The 22,255-nt window shown below is 42.0% G+C and overlaps 1 protein-coding gene across 2 annotated transcripts in view; it reads left to right on the top strand.

Annotated features, from left to right (window-relative positions):
• The window catches only part of ADAMTS2 (ADAM metallopeptidase with thrombospondin type 1 motif 2), a 198,225-nt gene that overhangs the window by 165,786 nt on the left and 10,184 nt on the right, over nucleotides 1–22,255 (top strand). For both annotated transcript variants that reach the window (XM_072872025.1, XM_072872026.1), the window contains exons 11-20: nucleotides 6,372–6,517; nucleotides 7,957–8,132; nucleotides 12,156–12,289; nucleotides 13,114–13,237; nucleotides 13,879–13,959; nucleotides 15,423–15,586; nucleotides 16,768–16,927; nucleotides 17,624–17,756; nucleotides 20,094–20,301; nucleotides 21,621–21,750. In XM_072872025.1, coding sequence (XP_072728126.1) covers nucleotides 6,372–6,517; nucleotides 7,957–8,132; nucleotides 12,156–12,289; nucleotides 13,114–13,237; nucleotides 13,879–13,959; nucleotides 15,423–15,586; nucleotides 16,768–16,927; nucleotides 17,624–17,756; nucleotides 20,094–20,301; nucleotides 21,621–21,750 — 1,456 coding nt within the window. The remainder of the gene's footprint in view (nucleotides 1–6,371; nucleotides 6,518–7,956; nucleotides 8,133–12,155; nucleotides 12,290–13,113; nucleotides 13,238–13,878; nucleotides 13,960–15,422; nucleotides 15,587–16,767; nucleotides 16,928–17,623; nucleotides 17,757–20,093; nucleotides 20,302–21,620; nucleotides 21,751–22,255) is intronic.

Genomic DNA, 22,255 nt, shown 5'->3' with positions numbered 1-22,255 from the left:
AGAGAGAAGGGCAGATTTGTGGAGATGGGTTTGCTGGCTTGATGAGAGTCAAAGGAGGCATGATGGACCGTGGAGGGAAGGTGCGAGGTGGCAAGGGCTCAGACAGCTTCGACCCCTCAGCCACCATGCTGGACCTGCTCCACATCTCAGTTATCCTTCTGTGGAGGTCACGCTGTGCTCGTGGCAGATCTGAACTCCCAAGTCCTTTAAAGTCTGCTGAAAAAGTCTGGCTTCCCTGGGCTTTGGATGCGGTGACTGAGGGGGAGAGGAAGATGTCGCTACTTGGAAAGATGTTCTGTAAAACCCAATGGATGACATCATTTATGCGATAAATGAACCATATTAGCAGCTGCTGTTATGGTTTGAAATGTCTTTTTAATGAAAACATAACGTAATGCTGAATTAATTCCCTAGCAAGTCATGCTCTATATAAACCACTCCCTTCTGGTTTTCTCTTCTTTAGATTATTCCTGTTATAACAGCTTTGTGTCTTGTTTAAAAAAAATAATTAAATTACAATCCAAAATCTTAAGACAGTTTCTTTGGATTCACTTTTCTATATCTTGATATTTGCGTTAAAAATATTCATGAAACTCCCAGAAAAATACAGTTATATTCCATTCTATTGCATCACCCTCTTCCCCAAGCCATTCATTCATATTAGTGTTTGAACAGAAATGAGAAGAAAAAAAGAACTTGTAACCATACAGTTAAGGATCTGTCAGTGCTTCCACTGTAAACAGTTTGTCAGGATATTATGCAACTCAGTTGTAAAAATTTTCTCTGGACTGGAACTTGGGATCCAAGGCTTCAGCAAACTCTGCAGACAGCCAGGCTTTTTAGTTCAGTGGAGATGCAAGAGAGTATGTGCACATTCTGAAGTTTCAGTAGACGATAGGACTATGACTGTTTTATTCCCAGAGGAGCTGTCCTAGTTTTTTGATAAATAAACTTATTGCAACCTTCCAGGAGAACCTGAGAAAATTATATAAAATGAAAACCATTTTGTTAGATAAGGCTCAGCAATCTGAGTTAAACATGTTTTTAAAAATAACATGAGTTATGAAGGTTATACAACTGACTTTGTATATCTGAGCTCAGCATTTGACCAGTGTATTTATTAGTTGTTGGTGTTTTTAATACAGGCACATCAGATCAGTCCTTTTCCATGTGTTCCTTTCCTTTTCATCCCTGCCTTTAGTTTGGCCTTTCCCTGTTCACTTTCTTCATTGATTTGGACAATAGCAGAGACTTACCTGAAAGGATGAGGACTGTTAAATGCATACATTGCTCAAAGCTGGGGCTCAGTTGCAGTGTGGCATCCTCCTTTAAGATACATCTCCCATGATACTTCATCAGCACATGAGGAAGAGGAAAATAACTTCAAACTTGATCCACTATTTTATTTGGAATAACGCCAGAAAATAAAAGAACTGAAACATAAGCAATTAAAGATGTTGATTCAAAAAGATCCATTTGTTTCCCACTTTAGAGACTTGCAGTTTTCATGATTTCATACCACTAATTCCCAGGGCCTATTTTAAGCTCAAACCAATCACAACACTGCTGATGCATCAAAGAAACATCCTGGCTTTGCAGCAGCTGAGGGGACCGAATGCCAGAAATGAAAGCGATGTTTGGGAGACTAACACGGCGTGTGGTGCGTAGATGTTCTCACCTAAGCCTGGTGTTCAGATAACTGATAACTGGTCTCTTCACTTCCCCAAACTTAGCAGATGGAGGAGAATCCAGTCCAGCTGCCTCCTTCCTAACTGACGATCAAGGGGCAAGAACACCTATGGGAAACACAAGATCTGTAGCACATTTTCAGCAAGCACGCTGATAAGGGCTGTGTCTCTGCATGCCCAGGCTGTGTCTTGGACCTAGACACTGACCCTTAGAAATGGAAGGAAGATTAGACTTTCTAATGCTGTCTATATGTGTGTATGTGTGCATGTATGCATACATATAGATGTATATTTAAGTAAATGTATGTAAATATATGTAAGCTCTTCTGTGCATGTGGTTATTTGAAATAAGTTGCCAAAAGAGTGAGGTTCTGCCATCTTAAAAACTTTTTAATAAGTCTCCTTGTGCAAATGGAGACATTGAACAACCATTATGTTAATTGGCAGCAAACTAATAATTTACTGGGTTTGGGGATAGAAAAATAAAATATTCTCTTGGAGCTTTCCAGCCAGAGAAGAAAACTACTATTTTGATAGAATCCTAAAGGAAATAGAATATTTTATATTGCTCCCAGCCTGATTTTTTCAAATTAGATTGAGCTTTCAATAGCAAGAGGGAAGATTCTGTCGATTTTGTGAAGCTTCGATGATGCAGCAACTTGCAATTACTTCTGTGTCTGAATGGTCACATTAACTTCCATGAAATAACTCCAGTGTGTAAAGTTAAGCACACAGAGGGTCAGAGTCTTAATGTGAAGTCAAAGACACTCCATAAATTGCTATAGTAAACCATGCAGACGGGGCATAACTGTGCAAAGCTTAACTCTGCATAGCATTCTGTGAATTAAAAGAAAACATATGCTTTCAGCTGATAATTTATTTACTTGTATACAATTCTGTCAGCTCCACCGTTAGCCTCAGGCTTCTGAAGCCAGGCAACCTTCAGAAATATATCATCAGTTTTTGTTGTTCCATTTTTTTAAACTATTACTCGTCTGGGGAGACATTTATATTGGCTGAAGTAGCTAACTGCTCTCCACAGGAGAGAAATAAAACCCAAAGTCATTCATGCAAGGAGATTGCATGCTCGAGTCCATCTGCTTGCTGCAGTGGCTATCGCAAAGGTTTGCACGACCTGAGCCTCCTTTGTTTCTTTTCTTGGAGAGAGGTAAGAGCCTGGTACCTGCCCCTGCCAGCCGGGCTGATGTTGCTCTTGGATTTGCCTTATGTGCCAAGGATCCAGCACAAACCTAGCAGGTATTCCCTTCGCTTGCACCATGCTAATGAGATGATCTGAGTCAAACTTGGAATGATTTTTTAGTCTGTCAGGAAAGGAAGGGAAAGATTAAATATTGAAATAAATAGATATTATTGAGAAGAAAAATGGACCGAGAAAAAAGGTTTCTGAAAACACTAATGTGTACTCAAAGCAATCCAGATAATTTCCCACTGAGAAAGCTGACCTCAGCTTCTCTCGGAGACAGGAGACAGATGGGTAAGTGTATGCTGTGTTAGTCACCACAGAAACAGTGAGAATACTTGATTCTCCACTGAAGAAACTTTTACTGGCTCACGATACACTTTAGTGTTAGAGCTTTCAGTTTATCCCTTGCAACTAATTATTCTCAAACAGATGGAGCAGAGCGGGCCAGCCTGCATGTGATGGGAAATACAAATAAGTAACCCTCTCCTGATACGATCTCAGGAGAGCGGGGAGAGCTGAGGGCCACCAGCCATGATGCAGTACGAGGGGTTACCTGGTAGATAACTGGGGTGTCAAGCGAGGAGATAGGAGAGCTGCCAGTTGCTGCCCGATATAAAATAGGCAGAGATACCTACAGAAGATCTGCAAGTCTTTTCCTGAAAAATTAACTTGCAGATGCGTTAAGCCCACAGGAACACACTGGCTCTTTTTTTGGCGTCCGCAGCAGTTGTTTCAAAGAACCGCTGAAAACAGCAGTGGAACGTTTTACTGCAAGAGATTTAAGCTTCCTCTCCTGGAAATTGCACTTGTTTTGGACTGTCCTGTTTGCCAGAAAAATAGGCGAGACTGCAAGAAGTCATCTTGTCTTCCACTAAGAAAACAATTCGCATTTACCCAGATTTTTTTTTCTCATTTAAAAAAAAATATTGCTTTAATATGCTTCACTCTTTAAATGAACTCCCGTGTTTATGAAGGGAAAAGTGGTTGAAATTGGCTCTTTTCCTCCTCATTATATAGTTAATGTAGTAGCAATAGGAAGGATTGGCTCTAGCTTCCTTCTGGAGGAAGCTCCATCTCTGGTTTTATCTCCTCACGCGTTTTCTTGCATGGGTCTGCACAGAGTAAGACTCAGTTGTGAATCATTTTGTTTTATGTAGGCTCCTTTCTTTTAATCCACAAACAAAAAGGCAGAGCTGGGGATGACTCATTTTACACAAATGCTTGTCTCCTAATAGCTCTGCCTCAGCTTCCCAACAATCGGCGTATGACCAGCTTCTTCAGTAAAAATCAGTGCTGCTCTTTCCTTTACGCAGCAAAGTCAATAACACTTTTCCATGTTTGCGTTCCAGTTCAGGGACCAGTCACAGTGTCAAATAGGTGGTTTATTAGTGGTTGTTGCAAACCCACATCCCCCTGTTCCTGGCTAAAACAGGGAAAAGAGATTGGAAAACACAACATCACATGTCTCTCCCTCTCCTCTGCGGAGTCCAAGCACTGGATCCTGGATCATTGCATAATGAACATAGGCTACGTGGCTCTTGAAACAGATTCGGTGACTGCTGTGGAACTTACACCTGGGGGATGCAGAACCCTGATAAAAGGATGTGTAAGCAAGCACAGATCAGGAGCTGTCACATCTCATCTGCTTCCAAGCCCAGCTGAAATTTGTATTGACAAGCTGATGCGCTGCCAGCTTCCCCTGCACCTCTGAATGGTCCCATTGCTACACAGAGCCCAATGGGCTCTCTAAAGCCATAAGTAAACAGTCCCTGAAGGGTACAGCGCTGAGCTTCAAAACTGAAGAAAGCAAAGGACATATTAGCATTTTGCATTTCTTTCATGCTTTGCTGAATTATCTCTTGTTCTGTCAAACAGCTAAGAAAAATCTGCCCATTACAGCTCCGGAGCAGGATTGGTAGAATTGGCTTTGTGGTAACTCATCTATTTCATAGGTTTTGACTTTGAATATTTGAAGTCATGAGAAAGAACAGATAGTTGAAACCTAATTTCTACTCTCTTTTCTACTCCTTGTCCAACCAAATCAGCACCAAAATAAATTACATGAATAAAGAGTTAGGCATTGAGCAGATTAGCAAATCAGTAAGCTGTGTCTTGTCACCATTTTACTAATGATTCTCTCTTTAAATTCAGCATTATTAATGAGTAGCCATCACTTTTAAATTTGTCTTCCAGATCACTAATCGCTCTATGCTTAAGAACGCTCTCCTGTTATATATCTTCTGATTTTGTTTTTGCTGGCAGCATGCATTTAGCCATATGCTCGGCTTGTGCCGCCTGCCAAATTCCTGCATTCCAGGGCTTGTTAAGCTGTGTAAAATGTTGTTGTTGACTTGAATGTTAAGGAAAGTAAGTGACTGATTGCACTTGTTGTTATAGCCATCTGTGCGCCTGAGCCAGAGCTCTTATCCCGACAGTAACCGTTAACGCAGACAAACTGCGACAGTCTAATGCAAAGTCATTTGTTGGGCTGGAAATATTTTCCAGCACCCGCACTTCATCAGTAGACTTTTATGAAAGCAGAAACAGTACTAGAAAGGGCCAGAATCTGTGATACTTGAGAAGAATTCATCCTGACTTCAGCTAAGAAAAAATTCCATGATTAGGGACTGAAGAAATTGGTGCAAAGGCATTGGCGGGTTTCTTTAATGAGAGGAGACAGGAGAGAGTATCGGTACTGAAGCTATGAAGGCTCTTAAAGAAATGTGTTAATACCTTATCGGTTTGGGGAATGTAGTGAATTGTGTGTTTCAACCTCTGTAGAATGACTGTATTAAAAATCAGGTAAAAGAAAAGAGAGAGCCTAGTAGGGCATGATTAATTGCACAGCGTGGGACTGTCCAGGGCTGCTCCCTGATGAATGCTTCCTGGTATTTTGATCAGGTTTAGTATGAGATCTCCAGGGAGACTGCAAGAGTTCTTTATTTAATAGCAATAGTGTCTAAAATGTGGGCCGGCTTTAATTTCGTGCCACTTTGCTGACCACATTTATTGCAGGAATATGTATGCTGAGTTAGGAGCTGCTGGGAAGGACAGTGCTGCGGCGGGAGCTCTCGCCATTGCTGCCTGAAGTGGCTGCATGCAATGGCAGAGGCAGAATTTTACATTTAGCCTCCAAGATCTGGGACTCTGCCATTTCCCTTAAATGAATCCGTATTAGTTATGTTGGAGTCGCCGCTGCAGACACGTGATGAAGGCATGTAATGCCGAGAGCAGTTTAACGAACTTGGTAGGCTTGAATCCTGCAAGCATATATGTGCATACTTAACATGTGTAAGTTCATAAAATCCGAGTGAGTTTGTGATCATGGCCACGGTCTGACAGTGAGTCTCACTACTTTCTCCTGGAGAGGTGAAAAAAAATCCAGAATTTGTGCCTAAAATGAAATCCATTGCACCACAGCTTCTCATATGATATAATTTAATCATCTAGTCATTTTGACATCTAATTTTCTCTTTTAGCATTGCTTTAAAGGTCACTGCATCTGGCTAACACCAGACATCCTGAAGCAGGATGGACACTGGGGGGCATGGAGTAAGTTTGGCTCTTGTTCTCGCACCTGTGGCACTGGGGTGAAGTACAGGACGCGGCAGTGTGACAATCCGCAGTAAGTATACATATACCCACATGTTCTTCTGATGTGGAGCGAATGAATGGTGAGAATCCTTGCTAAATTACTAGCGCAGTAATGCAGTAAAGGATGTTGAGTGGCGATTGTTAAATCTGACGTATAGTGTATGTTGTCTGAAATTCTACTTTTGGCCCTTAGCAAGTCATGAATCATCTTTCTTTCTCAGTTTATCCATCCAATAAGCTGGTTATGCAGTTACAAGGATCTTGAAAGTGCTATTACACTATTGCATAAAGCATAAGTAAAAGTTTAGGGCCCTATATATGTCTTGTTTTTAACATGTGAGTATGAAGTAATGGCAATGATTTGCTGGATTTTTTTAAAAAATGCATATATCTTTTTAAAATTTTTGTTTAATCCACTTTTTTGCATATTTCAACAACAAGGTCTTAAAACATTTTCAAACTGTTTTCCTTCCAAGTTGGATCAAAGCTCCAGAGATCAGAACCTTCCCCAAAGTTAATTTTAATAATATTGAATTGTTTTGCTTCGCTAACTTATATATGGCTCATCTAGATAACGTAGAATGGCTTTATTTCAGTAACACTGGAAGTATAATACATATATATTTAATATAGATTGGTGTGTACAAATGATATGAAATGTATAATTATTGCTATTGCAATACCATAAAATGTCAAGATCCTAACAGCAAGAACTGAAACAATTGTCAGAATTAAATGATTTTACCAGACAGGCTATTTTTAACATTGACTTTCTCAGTTTGTGCCGATAAAGTGATTGAACTTGACTAGTGTTAAAAATCATCTTATCATTGTTTTAAAAAAACACTCAAGTTTTATGAAGCAGCATTTTCTGATGGAAATTGTTCTGTTAAGAAAAAATTTACCCGTTCTAATTTCAGCCTTTATTACATTGGCAACATGGAAGTGACCTTTATAATTGTGGGCACAGTTTTAGTTGTAAATCTGTTTTCATGTAGGAAAAGCCTAATGTACTATTTAAAATGTTTTCTGTGTTCCTGGAAGAGGGCGCAAACCCAGCGACAACTCCTGAGCTCTGCGTTGCCAGATCCGACAGTGATCTGGTGCACATCTGCCTGGGGGATGCAGCGCCGAGCTGGGCTCTGCTTCTGGATTTGCTGCTGGCTTAGTGAATGAGTCGCTTCATCTGCTCATGCTGTCCTTTCCTGGACCGCACCAAGAAAATGGCTTTTCTTGCCTTTATCAAGTGGTTGGAGGCTCTACTTGCAGAAATTGCTTTTTAAGAGCTAAATAGTGACAGCGGGTTTTTAAAGGAAATACCAGAAATTTTCCATATCAGAAATACATTGCTGGCTTAATCAAATGCCTACTGACATGACTGGGAATTAAATTACTCCTCAAAGGATTTGATAAACACTTGATTCATGCATTAATGGCAAAACTAACCATAGCTTTCTCTCCTCCCTGCAGTCCCGCCAACGGAGGCCGCACGTGCGTGGGGCCGAGCTACGAGTTCCAGCTGTGCAACACTCAGGACTGTCCTAAGGACTTTGAAGATTTCAGAGAGGAGCAGTGCCGGCAGTGGGATCCTTACTTTGAGTACCAGAACACGAAACACCACTGGCTCCCCTATGAACATGTCGATGGTGAGCAGTCCCTTTTTCCTATGAAAAGTAAAACCGGTTGCAAATGCGAGTAAAAATTATATAAGGAGGGGTAAAGCTTCTTCTAGGGAAATTGTGCCTCACAAATCTGTTAGAAGTTGTTTGGAGGGATCAGTGAGTATCAGTGTATGAGTGATTCGATTCATATGATGTACTTGGATTTTCAAAAAGCTTTGGTCCCTGTTCCCCAATAACTGCTCTTAAACTGCATTATCATGAGATAAATGGGAACGGTCTTGCATGAGAGTGTGTGTCCCACAAGGGTGGGTGCTGGGAGCATGGGTGCTGCTGAGCATGCGTGGCAGTGAGCAAGGAAAGGGAGCGAACAAGGTGACAAAATCTGCTTGGGATACAAAATTATTCAGGCTAATTAAAATAAGAAGACCCACAGTGAGAACTGCAGAAGGACCTTGTGACACTAAGTGACTGAATGTGGCAAATGAAGTTTGGCATTGATAAATGCCAATAATGAATATGGGGATAAAAAATTGTAAGTGTGTATATGTGTATGGGTCTGTACACAAGGTGGGCTCTGAAGAGAAAGGTGTGGGAGTTGGGGATAGCTTTAGGAAGACATCAGTTTAGTGACTGTCAAGAGAGGGATGGAGAACACTGATCTGCCTCTGTGTACCTGCATGCTGTGTCTGCATTTTAAATACTCTGCCAATGTAGCTCAGGTTGTGCCCATCTCACTGCTGCCCCCATTGCTAAAAAAACCACAGCTGAACTCGGAAAGGCCCGAATAAAGCAAGCATAAGCAGTGACTTCTGAATAAGGACAGTTTAGATAAACTAGGACTTTTCACCCTGAAAAAGTGATGATTTAGATTAAAAAGCTAGAGTTACAGAATTGTGAGTGGCATGAAGAGATTATTCACTGTTTCTCATAAAACAAGCGTAGGAACATCAAATAGAATTACCAGGTGGCAGATTTAAAACAAATAAGAGGAAATACTTTTCCACACAGCATATAATTAAACTGGAATTCATTGTCACAAGAAGTTGCAGATGCCAGAAAGTTTTAAAAGTGATTTAGAGAAATTGTTGAAAGTTCTATAATCCGTTAAGAGCTATTAAACACCAAGCTCCAGCCATGACTTAGGAAGTCCCCGAGGAACTTGGAGAATATTCTGAGAAAAGTATCAGGTTTGTTCTTACATCCTCCAGCAAATACTGCTGGCACTGTCGGAGGCAGGTGTTGGGTTGGACGGGTGCTGGGTCTGAACCAGCACAGTCAGTCTGATGTTCTGGCATCTCAGCCTCTTAGAACAAAAATGTTCCTTTGCCTGTTAACACCTCTGCTTAACTGTCAATGAAAGTGCAGCTGGTTGATTTGGGCCATGAAGGCTGTTGCTGTGCTATTGCCATGTTGTGTTGAAAACACGCCGAGAAGAGGTTTTACCAAACAAAAAGGTGGAGGGCAATGATTCTCAACTTGTTTGACGAGGAGTGCGGGCTGCTCGCTTGTTTTTAAACCTGGTCACTTCATTTGAATGACGGGTGCTCCAGGGCAGGGTTGGCCTGGCAAGGGGCAGGTACTGGGCACCCGAGCTGTCCTCAGCCAGGCACCCATCTCTGGGAGGAGAAGGGTCACTTTGGGTGAATCATTTTGCATTCCAGTGACAGGATACTCTGCCAGAAGTTAATAGCAAATTCCTTGTAATTAATTTGCCTGACTTTCTTCCCAAAGAGTTCTCAGGGTTCCCTCATTCTTTTCATGCCATCTTGTGCAATCTGGGATTTTCAGAGGCACAGACACAGCCTCACAGCTTAATTTCATGAAACAGCTTTGCTGGCACAGGGAGAGGGGATGAACACTGTGGCCTGCAGACCTTTGCTTCTGCTTTAGCCTTTGGAGCAGTCTGCTGCAAAGACCACTGAAGCTAATCAGATGTTTTTCTATTAAATTCAATGGCTTCTGGGTCAGAAGCCAGCTCAGTGATGTCTGAGCACTGATCACTGGGCACCACTGGTTTCCCATATAACTATGGTATAACTGCAGCCCCCTTTGTGAGAGTTACATTTACCTGTTCAGGGTTATTAGAGGGAACAGCTTTTGTGTGAAAACAAGGCCAGAGGGTGGTTTATGTTTGAACGCTAATATATTTAAAACTCCCTTTTGTAAAGATAAGACGTATCAGTGACATACTTTGTGCAGATAATGCAGTCGTGGCTCAAAAGCGACATAAACCCACACGCTTGACACGCAGCTCAGCTGGACATGTCTGACACATTGCGTGTGTGACGGGGACAGAGAGGAGCATCTCATCCTGTGGCCAGAGAAAAGCCACCAAGCTGGGGTACACCCCAGTGTGTGCTTGAGCACCCCGGTGCTGCACCATGCCATGACCTCTCTCCTGCTCCAAGCCACCCGAGCACCCCATCTCCCAGTCTCCACTGGGCTCACATACCCCTGTGCTGTGCGTCTGCCAGGGCAGCGTAGAGTGACATTGGCTATTAGCTCCCAGCCTCAATTAAATGAGAAGGAAACGCATGGGGAGCAGGGAACGGTCATGTCCATGCTCCTGCACCTCTACTATGCCCAACACCAGTGAATAGAAAAAAAATAACTCTTTGCAATTAACAGGGACCAATTTAACGGCACTTGCACATTTACAGTTCCCATGGAGCAATGGGAAGAGAACCCTCTCTAAAATAAAGCCCTTGTACAGACTTGTTGGCACCCAGTCAGATCTTCCGATATTTTAATTTGATGGCGTACAGTGAATGTATGGTATGTGTGGGGTGGGTGTGGGTACATACGCAGGGTGTGTGTGTACACACATCTATGTCTTGTGCATAGTTTAATGTTTCTAATATATGCAAATACATTAGGTCTGTGATTATTATGTTCTTAATAGTCCCCTGTTAAGAATCTGCACAAGAAAAGTAAAGTACCTGTTTTAATAGTCTAGAGCCTACGTTTTTAGCGTGACATCTCTGCGTTGTTCAGGAGCAGTAACAAAGGTCTCTGATGTACCAATACCCAGTGGCCATGAGGACATCACCAGCAATAACAAGGACTTTATTAAAAGAGGGCAGAGGCCATGGAACCGTACAGGGGAAGAATGCAAAGGGCCTGTGAAGATTTATTTTAATTGAACTACTATAACAGAAAGGTTGTTATTGTTTGAAATGGTGGGAAAAGTGTCCCAACTTTTAATCATGTTAAAATAGCAGAATCATTATTTGTTTCATCTAACAGAAAGGCCGTCTGCTCTTCACTGCCAAGGAAAGCATAGTGAATCCTATTATGGGGCTGGGGACAGCAAGAGATATGGGTAAAATGAAATACACTGGTGGAATACAACTTTATTCAGCCACTGACTAGTCATTTCAGCTTTATTTCTTTGTTCTTAGCTCTTTGGAACAGATTAGAAGAGGTATGCTTGTCTGGCTGCTTGTGCATGTGTAAAATGCAGTAAAAAATGCTTTTTTCTGAATCTCTTTGACATTTCATCTTGTTTAATGATTTAAACTATCATAAATACAACAGTGAGGGAGAATTAACTTCATGTTTAGGAGGAAACAGTATGGCCCAGCTGTCTCTGAAGGTATTTTGGATGCCAGATTCACTCAGTGTCAAACAGCTGCTTTTAATGGCAAAATGACTTTTGCTTTTTTCAGATTTAAGTGCAGTGCAGGAGAAACTGATGCAGAAACCTGCATCTCTCACAGGTAGTCATGTAGCAGACTGCAGAAACCTCTGCCAGATTGCATAATCCGACAAAGGATTAGAGGCCCCCCCATCAAAGTAAATGATCTATTATTTTTAAGACTGTCTCCTAATGATGACACATGGGTGCTTTATGATTCAGCAGTTTCCAAATGATCACATAGCCTTTGAAAGGGGATAAGCGTCGATGATTTATGGGGTACCATATTGTGTTCTGTGATGTATGCAAGGAAGAAGAGAGAGCCAACACTATTGAAAGTGCTGTTCACAAAGTCAGCAACTAAACTGTTAGAGCTGAACACGCACAATTTGGGTAATTTTATTTTTCAGCTAAGGAAAGGTGCCACCTGTATTGCGAATCAAAGGAAACAGGGGATGTGGTGTATATGAAAAGGATGGTACACGATGGGACCCGCTGCTCCTACAAAGACGCTTACAGCATCTGCGTGCGGGGAGATTGCTTGGTAAGCTTTGGATGGCTTGTTTCAGAGCTTAGTATTGTGAAAACAATTAAAATGGTAGCTTGAGTGTTTCTCTCCAAGAATGACTATTTAAGTAAGTATAATAATGCTGTGGGCAATAAGGAGATTTCATTAGGATTATTGTCACAATATTATGTGTGATATTCACAGTTGCCATCATATTGCATGCGACTCAATTCCAACAGCGCCTACCTACACAAGTAACATTTAATGCAGTATTCTAAGATGAACTATTACAATTAGCTTTCAACGAACGCTTTTCCTGCCGAGGTTTAGTGGGGGTGGAACGTACACTGAGATAGGAACATGCAGCAGCTTTCAAGGAAAGTGGTGTTAAGATATGGCTGATGTGCATTCTCTCTGTATTTGATCATGCTATTTTTAAAAAATCAATGACCTTCGTCTAAGTTGGGATCTGCTGCAGGTCATCTTTCAACAGAATTAGAGGCTCTGAGTTAGCAAAGCACTGGTGGAGGTGCTTATCCTCACACAGATGCTTTGATTCTCCTGGAATTTAAGCATCTGCTTTAAGATAAGCTGAGACTTAAGAGCTTTTCCTTAACCGTGCTGTTTTCCTTCAGTAAGAGGACCACTGTGAAGTGCAATATAAAAATCTCACCTGATTGACAGCTATCGTAGGAACTGGAAGTGTTAGAATCTGTTTAGATGTTGATCTGCCAGGAAAATACTACAATTTGTACTTTTTTTGCTGAAGCAGAAATCTGGATTTTGATATCTGAAGTGAAGGCTCATTTGAATTGAAGCGTGGATAAGTACGAATGACTGTTTTTCTCTTTTGTGCACAGAAAGTTGGGTGTGACAGGGTCATAGGTTCCACGAAGCAGGAAGATAAGTGTGGTGTTTGTGGAGGAGATAATTCCCACTGTAAAGTGGTGAAGGGAACATTTTCAAGAATACCAAAGAAACAAGGTCAGTGCAGTCAGAGTGTTTCATCCTGGGGAATTCAGGGTATTTTCGTTTGCTCTCTTCTGTTTCATGGAAATTACCAGAGCAATCACAAATCATTTACAGCATCGCTAATTGCAATAAACTCTCTGGACTTCCCTTTGAGATGTGTCTAGAATTTGAAAATAAGGCTTTTGTCCAGTTGTCAGTTAAGTCTGCTGCTATCAGGGCCTGTGCATGCATAGAGGAGAGCTTCAGTGCTCCGTGTTGCAGAGCTGAGGACTGATTTGTGCTGCTGGTGTCGCTCAGCTGCTCCGTCCCAGTCACTGGAGTGCTGCAATAACATGTCATCATCACTCGCTGTCAGGCAGGAGCCTGACGTGGTCTCTCTCTGTGGGTGCATATGGCACTCGAAGCCCATTTTAGTCTGAAGCAAAGTCTGTTGACGATACTTAAGGCATTTTTCTTCTGACCCAAAGCCCTTTGTCCCTGTTATGTTCCATCACCTGGCACAGAAATAGGGATGGGAATGATGCTGGATTAGGTTCAGCTTGCTGTAATACACCCTGCTTTTAGAAAATAAGATTTATTTAAAAATCTAAGACAGACTCTTCCTGTTTGTGGCATACTAACCAGTTACTATCTTTTCAAATACTACAATAAAGGGCACATTAAGATGTTTGAAATTCCTGTTGGTGCAAGACATTTACTTATACAGGAAACAGACGCCACCAGTCATAACCTCGGTAAGTAAGTAATAAGTAGGAAAATTTTCAGTCAGAATATTTTTTTCTGCTGCTTATTTTTGTCTCTGAAGCCTCACAATGTATTTATGCATTTGTTTACCCATTATCCTCCCACACCACATACCTCTGTTAAGTATGTTAAATTAGGAAACTTATTTGGCAATTTGATTTTCCTGTGCTGTATTCCCCGGTGTCCTAGCCAGAAGATCCCTGCATTGGCATGTGCATGTGTGAAAGCTGCTGGAAGAGGAGCTGAATTACATTATGGGGTGCAATGCTTTATCTTCGTGTGCATCTCTCATAACGTGCTTCCCATCCTCAGTCGTTTACCAGCCACATCCAAATCCGTTTCAGATTCTGCCCCATTGCTAACAGTATTGACGCAAGGCTGCCCGATCAATCACGCAGCTTAGAAACTAATTGAAATCTGCTCCTCGCGGTGCCCTGTAATCAATGCGAAGCAGTGTCTAGTAGGCTGTTATTAATTGGAAGTAGATTCACAGCGAATGGCCTGCTAATTGTATCGTGAGTCATCCCAACTCACCAGTGAATGCTTCCCTTGCTGCTCAGTGCAGCCTGGCCCCGTGGATCAGGAGAGCCATCGCTCGCTGATTCAGACAAGGTTCTTCTTTCGGTGTGGGGTAAGCGATAGCCAGGGGACGTGAACAGCTTGCTCTCTGTCGAGGCCAGCGCTGAAGGAGCAGGATGCTCAGGTCGCTGCTAGACAGAGAAGGGAGTTAAAATCTGAAGGTAAATAACAAAGTCCCGTCTCTCCCGGTTCTTCTAACGAGGAGTGCAAATTTTCCATCTCAGGAGAAAACCAAGAGTCCTTATACAAAGGTGGCTGAAGTCACTCCGGGTGAAGGATGGGGCATTGATTACAGCTGAACCAGAGGAATCAGGTGCTGTGTGCAATGGCAGGCGCCTGCAAAGCAACAGGAGCTTAAGCAGGGCTGTGTCGGTGTCAGGGCTGGATCTGAGCAGGAGAATTAATACAGTTTCTAGCGTCTCTCTCTTGCTGTGGGGACCCGCTGGGGGTTAGCTCAGTAGCCTTTCTCTCATGGAGCAGTAACAGCCCCCTGAGCTGCCTTACAACATGTCAAAAAGCTGAGTAGCCGTGGGACCCCCACCAGCTGTCAAATTGGCTCAGATTTGGCCAGTGAATTCAGAAGTTGTTAGTCGGGAGCTGGCAGACAGACACACGCGGTGCAGTCGCGCTGGCCTCATTTCTCTGGCAAGGCAGGCTATGAAAAAGAAAAAAAAGGACAATTGATGTTTCTGGAGCTGAGCAGGAAAGCATTGGAAGTTCAGTGAAACACCTGAAACAGTCTTTCAAAACCTGTGAGGGAACAGAGAGAAAATGCAGACTGGCCTTATCTGTGTTTTCCACTGGGACAAGAGCAGAACAAAACTTGAGATGAGAAGCGAACCTCTTGTATTCACTTTTCTTATGTTGTTCCTAGCAATTAAAAATCGTGAAACGGGGAAATTCATTCTAAGTGAAGACAACTATGTGCCAGACTCTAAAGTATTTATTGACATGGGTGTGGAGTGGGAATATCGGAATGATGATGATAGAGAAACTGTGCAGACCATGGGGCCACTGCGTAATGGAATAGTTATTCTGGTAAGTCAAATGAAAACCATCTTCCACGGAACACAATGTCAGTGTTTCAGAGCCATAACGTGCTATAATATATTTTATATTCCTCTTGTGAGTTACAAGAAGACACCTGCTTTAATTATAAGACAATAGAAGATGTATTTTAATTCCTTTCTCCTAATTCATTGGTCTGTACAGGACTTGTTATAACTCAGGGTTATGTCTTGAGCAGCCAACTCTCCTGATTATTTCCTGTGGATGGCCTAGCGAATGGCCACTGTGGAAAGACTCTCCAGCTTACTTATCGTATCTGACATGTGAGCATTAGTTAAAAAAAGGTCAAAATGGTTTGTATCAGATAGATCTAATAGCTTCTCCTCCCATCCACGTTTTGAAAACGTATCCTGCAAAGGCAGATGCGGGATTCTTGTGCTTCCAGGCTCACTTTGTCAGGGCATAGCCGGTTCTGCAGTTCCGAAACCCACCCAACTATATTCTTTTTTCATTGCAAACCAGCAAACGATAGACTACAATGAGTGGGGGTAGGTTGATTCAGAATCCCACTGAAAGCAGCTGTAATGTGTTGATCTACAGCAGCTGAATGTCAAAGGAGGAATAAATATTATATTTTCAAAGGACCAATATTTTGCACTTTATTCACATTGAGTTCCATTTTCTTGCATTTGTCTTAGTGCAGTGTGATAGCAATACCTCTTTCTAAATAGTTCGTATTTCTGTCAGGATTAAGTAACAAGCTTCACAGAATTCCCAGGATTATCCTAAGAATATTTGTGTTTCATCAGAAATATAAGCAATTTTCTTCACCGCTTTCAGTTATCCGTGCCTTTGAATTTGCCTTGTCTTTTAGTGGAACTATCCATCATCATTTTAGTACAACATTTCCTTCCTTTATGATGGGATATGGAAAAAATTTGGTATCGTGAAGTCAGTCCAATGCTGGCAAGAAAAATCAGCCTAAATCAACAACAGTCTTTCTTAATATGCAGTTTAGAAACTCTGTGTCATAAGGATAGACATAGTTTTTCATCAGGGAAAAAAAAATGTGTTGAGTGCAGCTAAAAGGTTTAAATCCCTCCAGGGATGTTTTTATATCTGAGCCATGATGATTGCTATTTCACGTCATCTCACATAGCTTCTGATATCAGTTTCAAATCTTTTTTCCCTACATCTGTTTTGCTTACTAGGTGATTCCTCATGGTGGTGCCAAGATATCTTTGACTTACAAGTACATGATCCATGAAGATTCCTTGAATGTAGATAACAATAATGTTTTGGAAGAGGACTCAGTGTCATATGAATGGGCTTTGAAGAAATGGTCCCAATGTTCAAAACCCTGTGGAGGAGGTAAAATCAAAACCTCAAAGCATTCAAAATTGATTAAGAGAAAACTGAAAGAATGAACACCATGTGTGGCATTCATTGCTACAAGACATTAGGGAGACCAGGAGTATGGGAGGGTTTTATTTAAGTTAAGAAATAGATAAATAAATAGCGAATGGAGTTAAAAATCTGACTTAAATGGTTTGGGGGGCAGATCTGGGTTGGCTCATTTCTGGTTTATGAAACTGAAAAATTGTACAAGTGTGCAAGATTTGGATGAGGGTCTCCAAGCTGCGAGGGTGCCAAACCTCAAGGTGCCACGGGGCAGCCCTTAGTAAATCTGCATCCTGTGGTGTGGGCCTTGCAGTGTGAAGACTCCTGCTTTTGGGGCCAGATGTATACCCTGATGCTGTTCACCAGGCTGATGGGCCGGTTGCAGCCCCTGAATGCGGCTGTGCAGGTTTGCAGAACATTTTTGAAATGCTAGATGTTAGTGTTTTTCTCATTATAGCCTGTAGTGAAAAATAAAGGTGGTGAGCAGTTCTGGGTGCTACATCTACATGAGTAAGTGTTTATTCGGTGCAATTTACAGTTCCTTTTGTAGCGTGTTCACCTGTAGTTCCAACTGCAACCTTTGACAGTGTATGTGCAGTTTGTTTGAAACCTGAGTCCTGTGTAAGATCTACCAGTACTGAAAATAAGAGGAGTGTCTTTCTTCAGGCTACCAATTCACAAAATACGGCTGCCGGAGGAAGACAGACCACAAGATGGTTCATCGGAGTTACTGCGAGTTGATCCAAAAGCCTAAGCCCATTCGCAGGGTGTGCAACCTCCAGGAGTGCTCCCAGCCCATGTAAGCATCGCTGCCCAGCAGCACTGCTCAGCGGCAGCTGCGATGGGCGTTACACCCAGCTAGCACTTGTCAGCCGAAAGAAGGTGACTTAAGCTTCACCTCCGTGCATCCTTACAGAGACCCGGGGCTGTGAGGATGTGACACTATATTCTGCTTGTAGAAATACTATTTCTGGGACTGCTGGTTCCTATTACTTCTGAAATAAGTTGGATTAGAAAAGTGCTGTCTTGATCCAGACATTTGTGTTCAGGCCATCTTGAGGTAATAAAAAAGAGACATAAATTCAATTTATACCAGTTGTTTTTACATAGTGTGAATTAACCATGTAAGAACAAATTTACAGAGTGCTACATAAGAAAACCAATGTTGTACAGCCTCTCAAATCCAAATCTTCCTAAAGTTCACAGCCTATTTTTGGACATTTAAACACAGGGAAAAATATTTGGCCTATTAGATTTCTGTGGCTGCCCTCATACAGCATGGTATGCCTGTTGGACCTTCATCTTTGTTATATGTAGTCGAGTGTTATAAACATTTTAATTCACATTTTACACGTGCTTTTTTTGACTGGCAGCAGGTTAGTCCTGCCACATGTAGGACTCATATATTCCTCGTGTTGCTACTGCAACAAGAAAGGAGTATGTTGATCCCAGCTTTTATCTCTGGGGACCAAGTCTAGATTCCAGGAAGCACAGCAAATAAGTAGAACATACCACACAATATTTCCTAACTTCCTTTCAAAAAAGATTGAAAGAGGGAATAGTCAAGAAACTGTGCCCCATAAACTCAGCATGGGTCAGGGTTTAACATTTATTTATTGGAAAACTGAAGTAATGACCTAACCGTATCTCAGGCTCTCTGGAAAGGAGTGTATTCTTCTTTCAGCTGCAAATATAATTGGACCCAGGTACCACAAAGACTCAATAGGATCCTAAATTGTACTTGGATTCCTGAATGTTTCAGTCACCTCTGTTTCCATAGAATGGCATCGGAGCATTTTGCACTTGTACATAGAAGAAGCAATTATTTAAGAGATTTCATGAAGCTCTGTGACACACACTACACTAATATGCTGCTTCTTCACTGCTGGGAAAAAATCATCTTTGTCTCAGAAATCACCTTAAGATTCATGGCTTTGTGCTCCACAGCGCTTGCCTTCCCCCACAGCTGTGTAATTTCAATAGGCTACAAAGAGAAAGTTGGGTGAAATTGCCACTTTACTTTTTGTTTAACTCAAGCGTTTAGTGCATTGCTTTGTGCCTGTGCTATTTCTTGACTATTTCTAAACCCAAGATTTTATGAGTACTTTAGGACAATTGCTTCAAACTCAGGATATTTCTTCAGACTATATATATTTTCTAGTTAAGTTTATCCCATGAATACTGTTTATATTGAACAATCTTTCTTGCAGATCTCTGCATTCTGTAAATATTTATAGACTGCTGTATATCTTCACTTACTTGATTATAACTAAGCTTTCAGTAGTCTACATAAATTTCCTCTGGTCCTGTCTGTCCTTGTTGCTCTTCTCTAAGTTCCTTACAGTCTGTAGCTGTAATTCTTGAGCCATTTTGGATCATCAGCAAAGTTTTCCACTATGCCACAGTACAAAACACAGGTGACATTTTTCAGTGGTCACAGTGATTTACATTATGAACTCAGACCTTTTGATTTTCAGTGGAGCGTCGCCTTCCCCAAACCCAAACATTTATGATGCTGAGGATTCCAGTTCCCCTGAGCTCAGCACGCACAGCATTGATGGTGTAGCTGGGTTTGCCAGTGCTTCAGTGAGTCGGTGTCTAGCATGGCTGGGGATGTGGTCCATGGAGTATCCAGATATGGGCCAGGCTTCATTTCTAGCCCAGATGTTTTGGATTCACTCCTGTGGGCACCAGCTGCGGGGATGGCTGGTGCATGCTCAGGTCTCCCTACAGTATGAGACAAGGCACAGCTCATGCGCCAAGACCTGGGAAGCTCAGCAGCATCCTTGGGTGGCTGCTTTTGACATAAAAACTACCAGATTTTTATGTGCAGTCTTGGAAGGGCCAGCTTAAAATCAAAGCGATGAAGCAAAGTAAGAATAATGCTTATCTCAGATAATGAGAAAGAGTAATTTTAAAGATCTGGGTCTTATTACTGATTTTTCAGGGACACAGTCAAATAACCCCTGCCATAACCGCTTATGGTTTTTCATATCTTCTTCTTTTTCCATATCAGAACTAGTATTAACATCCTGTTAAACCTGTGTTAAGAATTACAGTTCAACAGACAGATTGAACTCACCTAATTTAGGAGAGAGGGAATTTTTCTCAACTTATTCTCTTTTCACTAACCTAGATGGGTTACAGGAGAGTGGGAGCCTTGCAGCAAAAGTTGTGGGAAGACAGGATATCAAGTACGATCTGTTCGATGTATCCAACCCCTACACGATAATACAAATCGGTCTGTTCATACCAAGTATTGCAACAACGACCGTCCAGAAGGCAGGAGGCCTTGCAACCGGGAGCTTTGCCCAGCGCAGTGGAGAATAGGACCCTGGTCACAGGTCAGTCTTTCTCTGGAGGTCTCAAGCAACTGATTTCTTACAATGCAGGGGAGAAAATCTTGGAGTTTGTTCGGTGCTTTCTATTCAAATGCATTGACACAATAAACTAATACCTATACAGAGGGTGTATTGCTTCTACTACTACTATTCACTGCTACTGATGCCAGAGAAAGTGAGTTAGATGAAGAGATGGTGGTAGTGAAACAGCCAGTAAAGCCACCCTGTGGTGATGCTGCATGATCCAGACAGACCCCATGAGCCACCCATATAAGATGTCAGCATCAGGAAAGCTGAATTCTGCCTGCTCTTTATTCTGCTCACGATCATTTACCTGTTGACTTAAGCTGAGAGAAGGGCAATTAATTCTTTTATCACTGTTTTATTTTCTTTCAAGTAAAGAAGACTTTAAAGTCTTCGGACACTGTGATTAAGGGCACCTAAGGAAGTTAGGCACCAACACTCGTGGAGATTCCAAAGTTCAAGCATCTTCGATGTAAAGGCCTTCAGCAGATTTAGCTGCTCAGCCTCATAAGGTTCTGTCCGTAACTCAAAGGACAGAGTTTTTTGCCTAGTTTACTATGGAAATACATGGCACCTATTCATGAACCTTTTTTGTTTGGCATTGCTATGGGCAAAACAGAATTCAGTCACTCCCATAACAAGTGTCAGGAGCTGAGCATTTTATGCTTTCCATCCCTGGCTCTTTGGCTAACTCACTGTGTGAGCAAGAAATGCAATGCCGCTGTGCACAGACTGTTTCTTGCTAAGATATTTACTAGAGCAGTAAGAAGCTCCACCTATGCATATTTGCAAACCTTTGCAGTCATCAAAAGGCAAGAAATGTGAGTAGAATATTGCAACATTAAATTGTTCTTATAATTTTGATACATGGGATCCTTACAGTTTGTCTCAGCATTTCTCCATTAAATTATTTAAAAAATGTGGCTGCATTTGGAGATACAACATTTTATTTTGGAAGTGTGCCATGCAAATAAGCACAATTTTTATCCTCACTGGGTTGAATAGGTGTCACAAGCAATGCCATCCCTGGTGCACGCTGTGAATAGATGCCTCACATTTACAGTTGTTTCTTTATTGCTCAGACCATAAGCTCTTTCTTGGAGTATTTCACAATTACTGGTATACCACAAAAAACAGTGGTTCTCCCTCTTGCTTAGTTACTGTAGGTACTGTGGTGGTTCAAATAATGTGCCATGTCGGCTCAAATCAAGGGCAGTGGTTTAAAATTTAAAAACTTAATTTCTAATCCATTGTTTGCAAAGGGTGGCTGGGGCTCTAACTGGTGCATCTCCTTTCAGTGCTCTGTCAGCTGTGGCAATGGCACGCAGGATCGCCCGGTCCTGTGCCGGACCAGGGACAATGCTATCGGCCTTTGTAAAGAAAATAAACCAGAGACCGTAAGGATTTGCAGACTACCTCCATGTCCAAGTAAGTGCTTGTCTTCTCTAGGATATATTACTTGCTGAAAAAAATTATGTTGATTGTATTTATTTGAAATGCCTTCATCAAATTTATACTTGTCTGCTATGTCTGCCTGGGGTGGCAGTTCTCCATAGCCCCAGTTTGGAGCAGACTTTCCAAATGTAGAGCTGTTGAGTGGCTGATGGGCTTCATGGGCATGTGGTTGTTCTCTTCTCACGGTGAGGAGCACCGCTTGCCCCAGGACAGCATGAGAGGCTGGGGCAGACCCCAGCACAGCAGTGATGGCTGGATCTGGCCAGCAGACGACAGCTCCCCTGGGTGAGAAGCACTGCCTGAATCCGGCCCTGCGCCCCTGAGACGTCCTGGGCTTGGCAAGAGGCTGCTGGCTTGTGGCTAATCAAGGGCATCATGTATAAAGATGCCTTTTTGCTTTACCCTCCTCCAGCGACAGTCCCAGGCTTCTTTTCCATTCTGTCAAGCACAAGTTATCTTCAGGGGTTATCTGACTCAG

Source organism: Ciconia boyciana, chromosome 9, assembly GCF_034638445.1.
Source record: "Ciconia boyciana chromosome 9, ASM3463844v1, whole genome shotgun sequence".
NCBI lineage: Eukaryota > Metazoa > Chordata > Aves > Ciconiiformes > Ciconiidae > Ciconia > Ciconia boyciana.
Note: the sequence above shows the minus strand (reverse complement) of the source record. Positions and strands in the feature narration are given on the sequence as shown.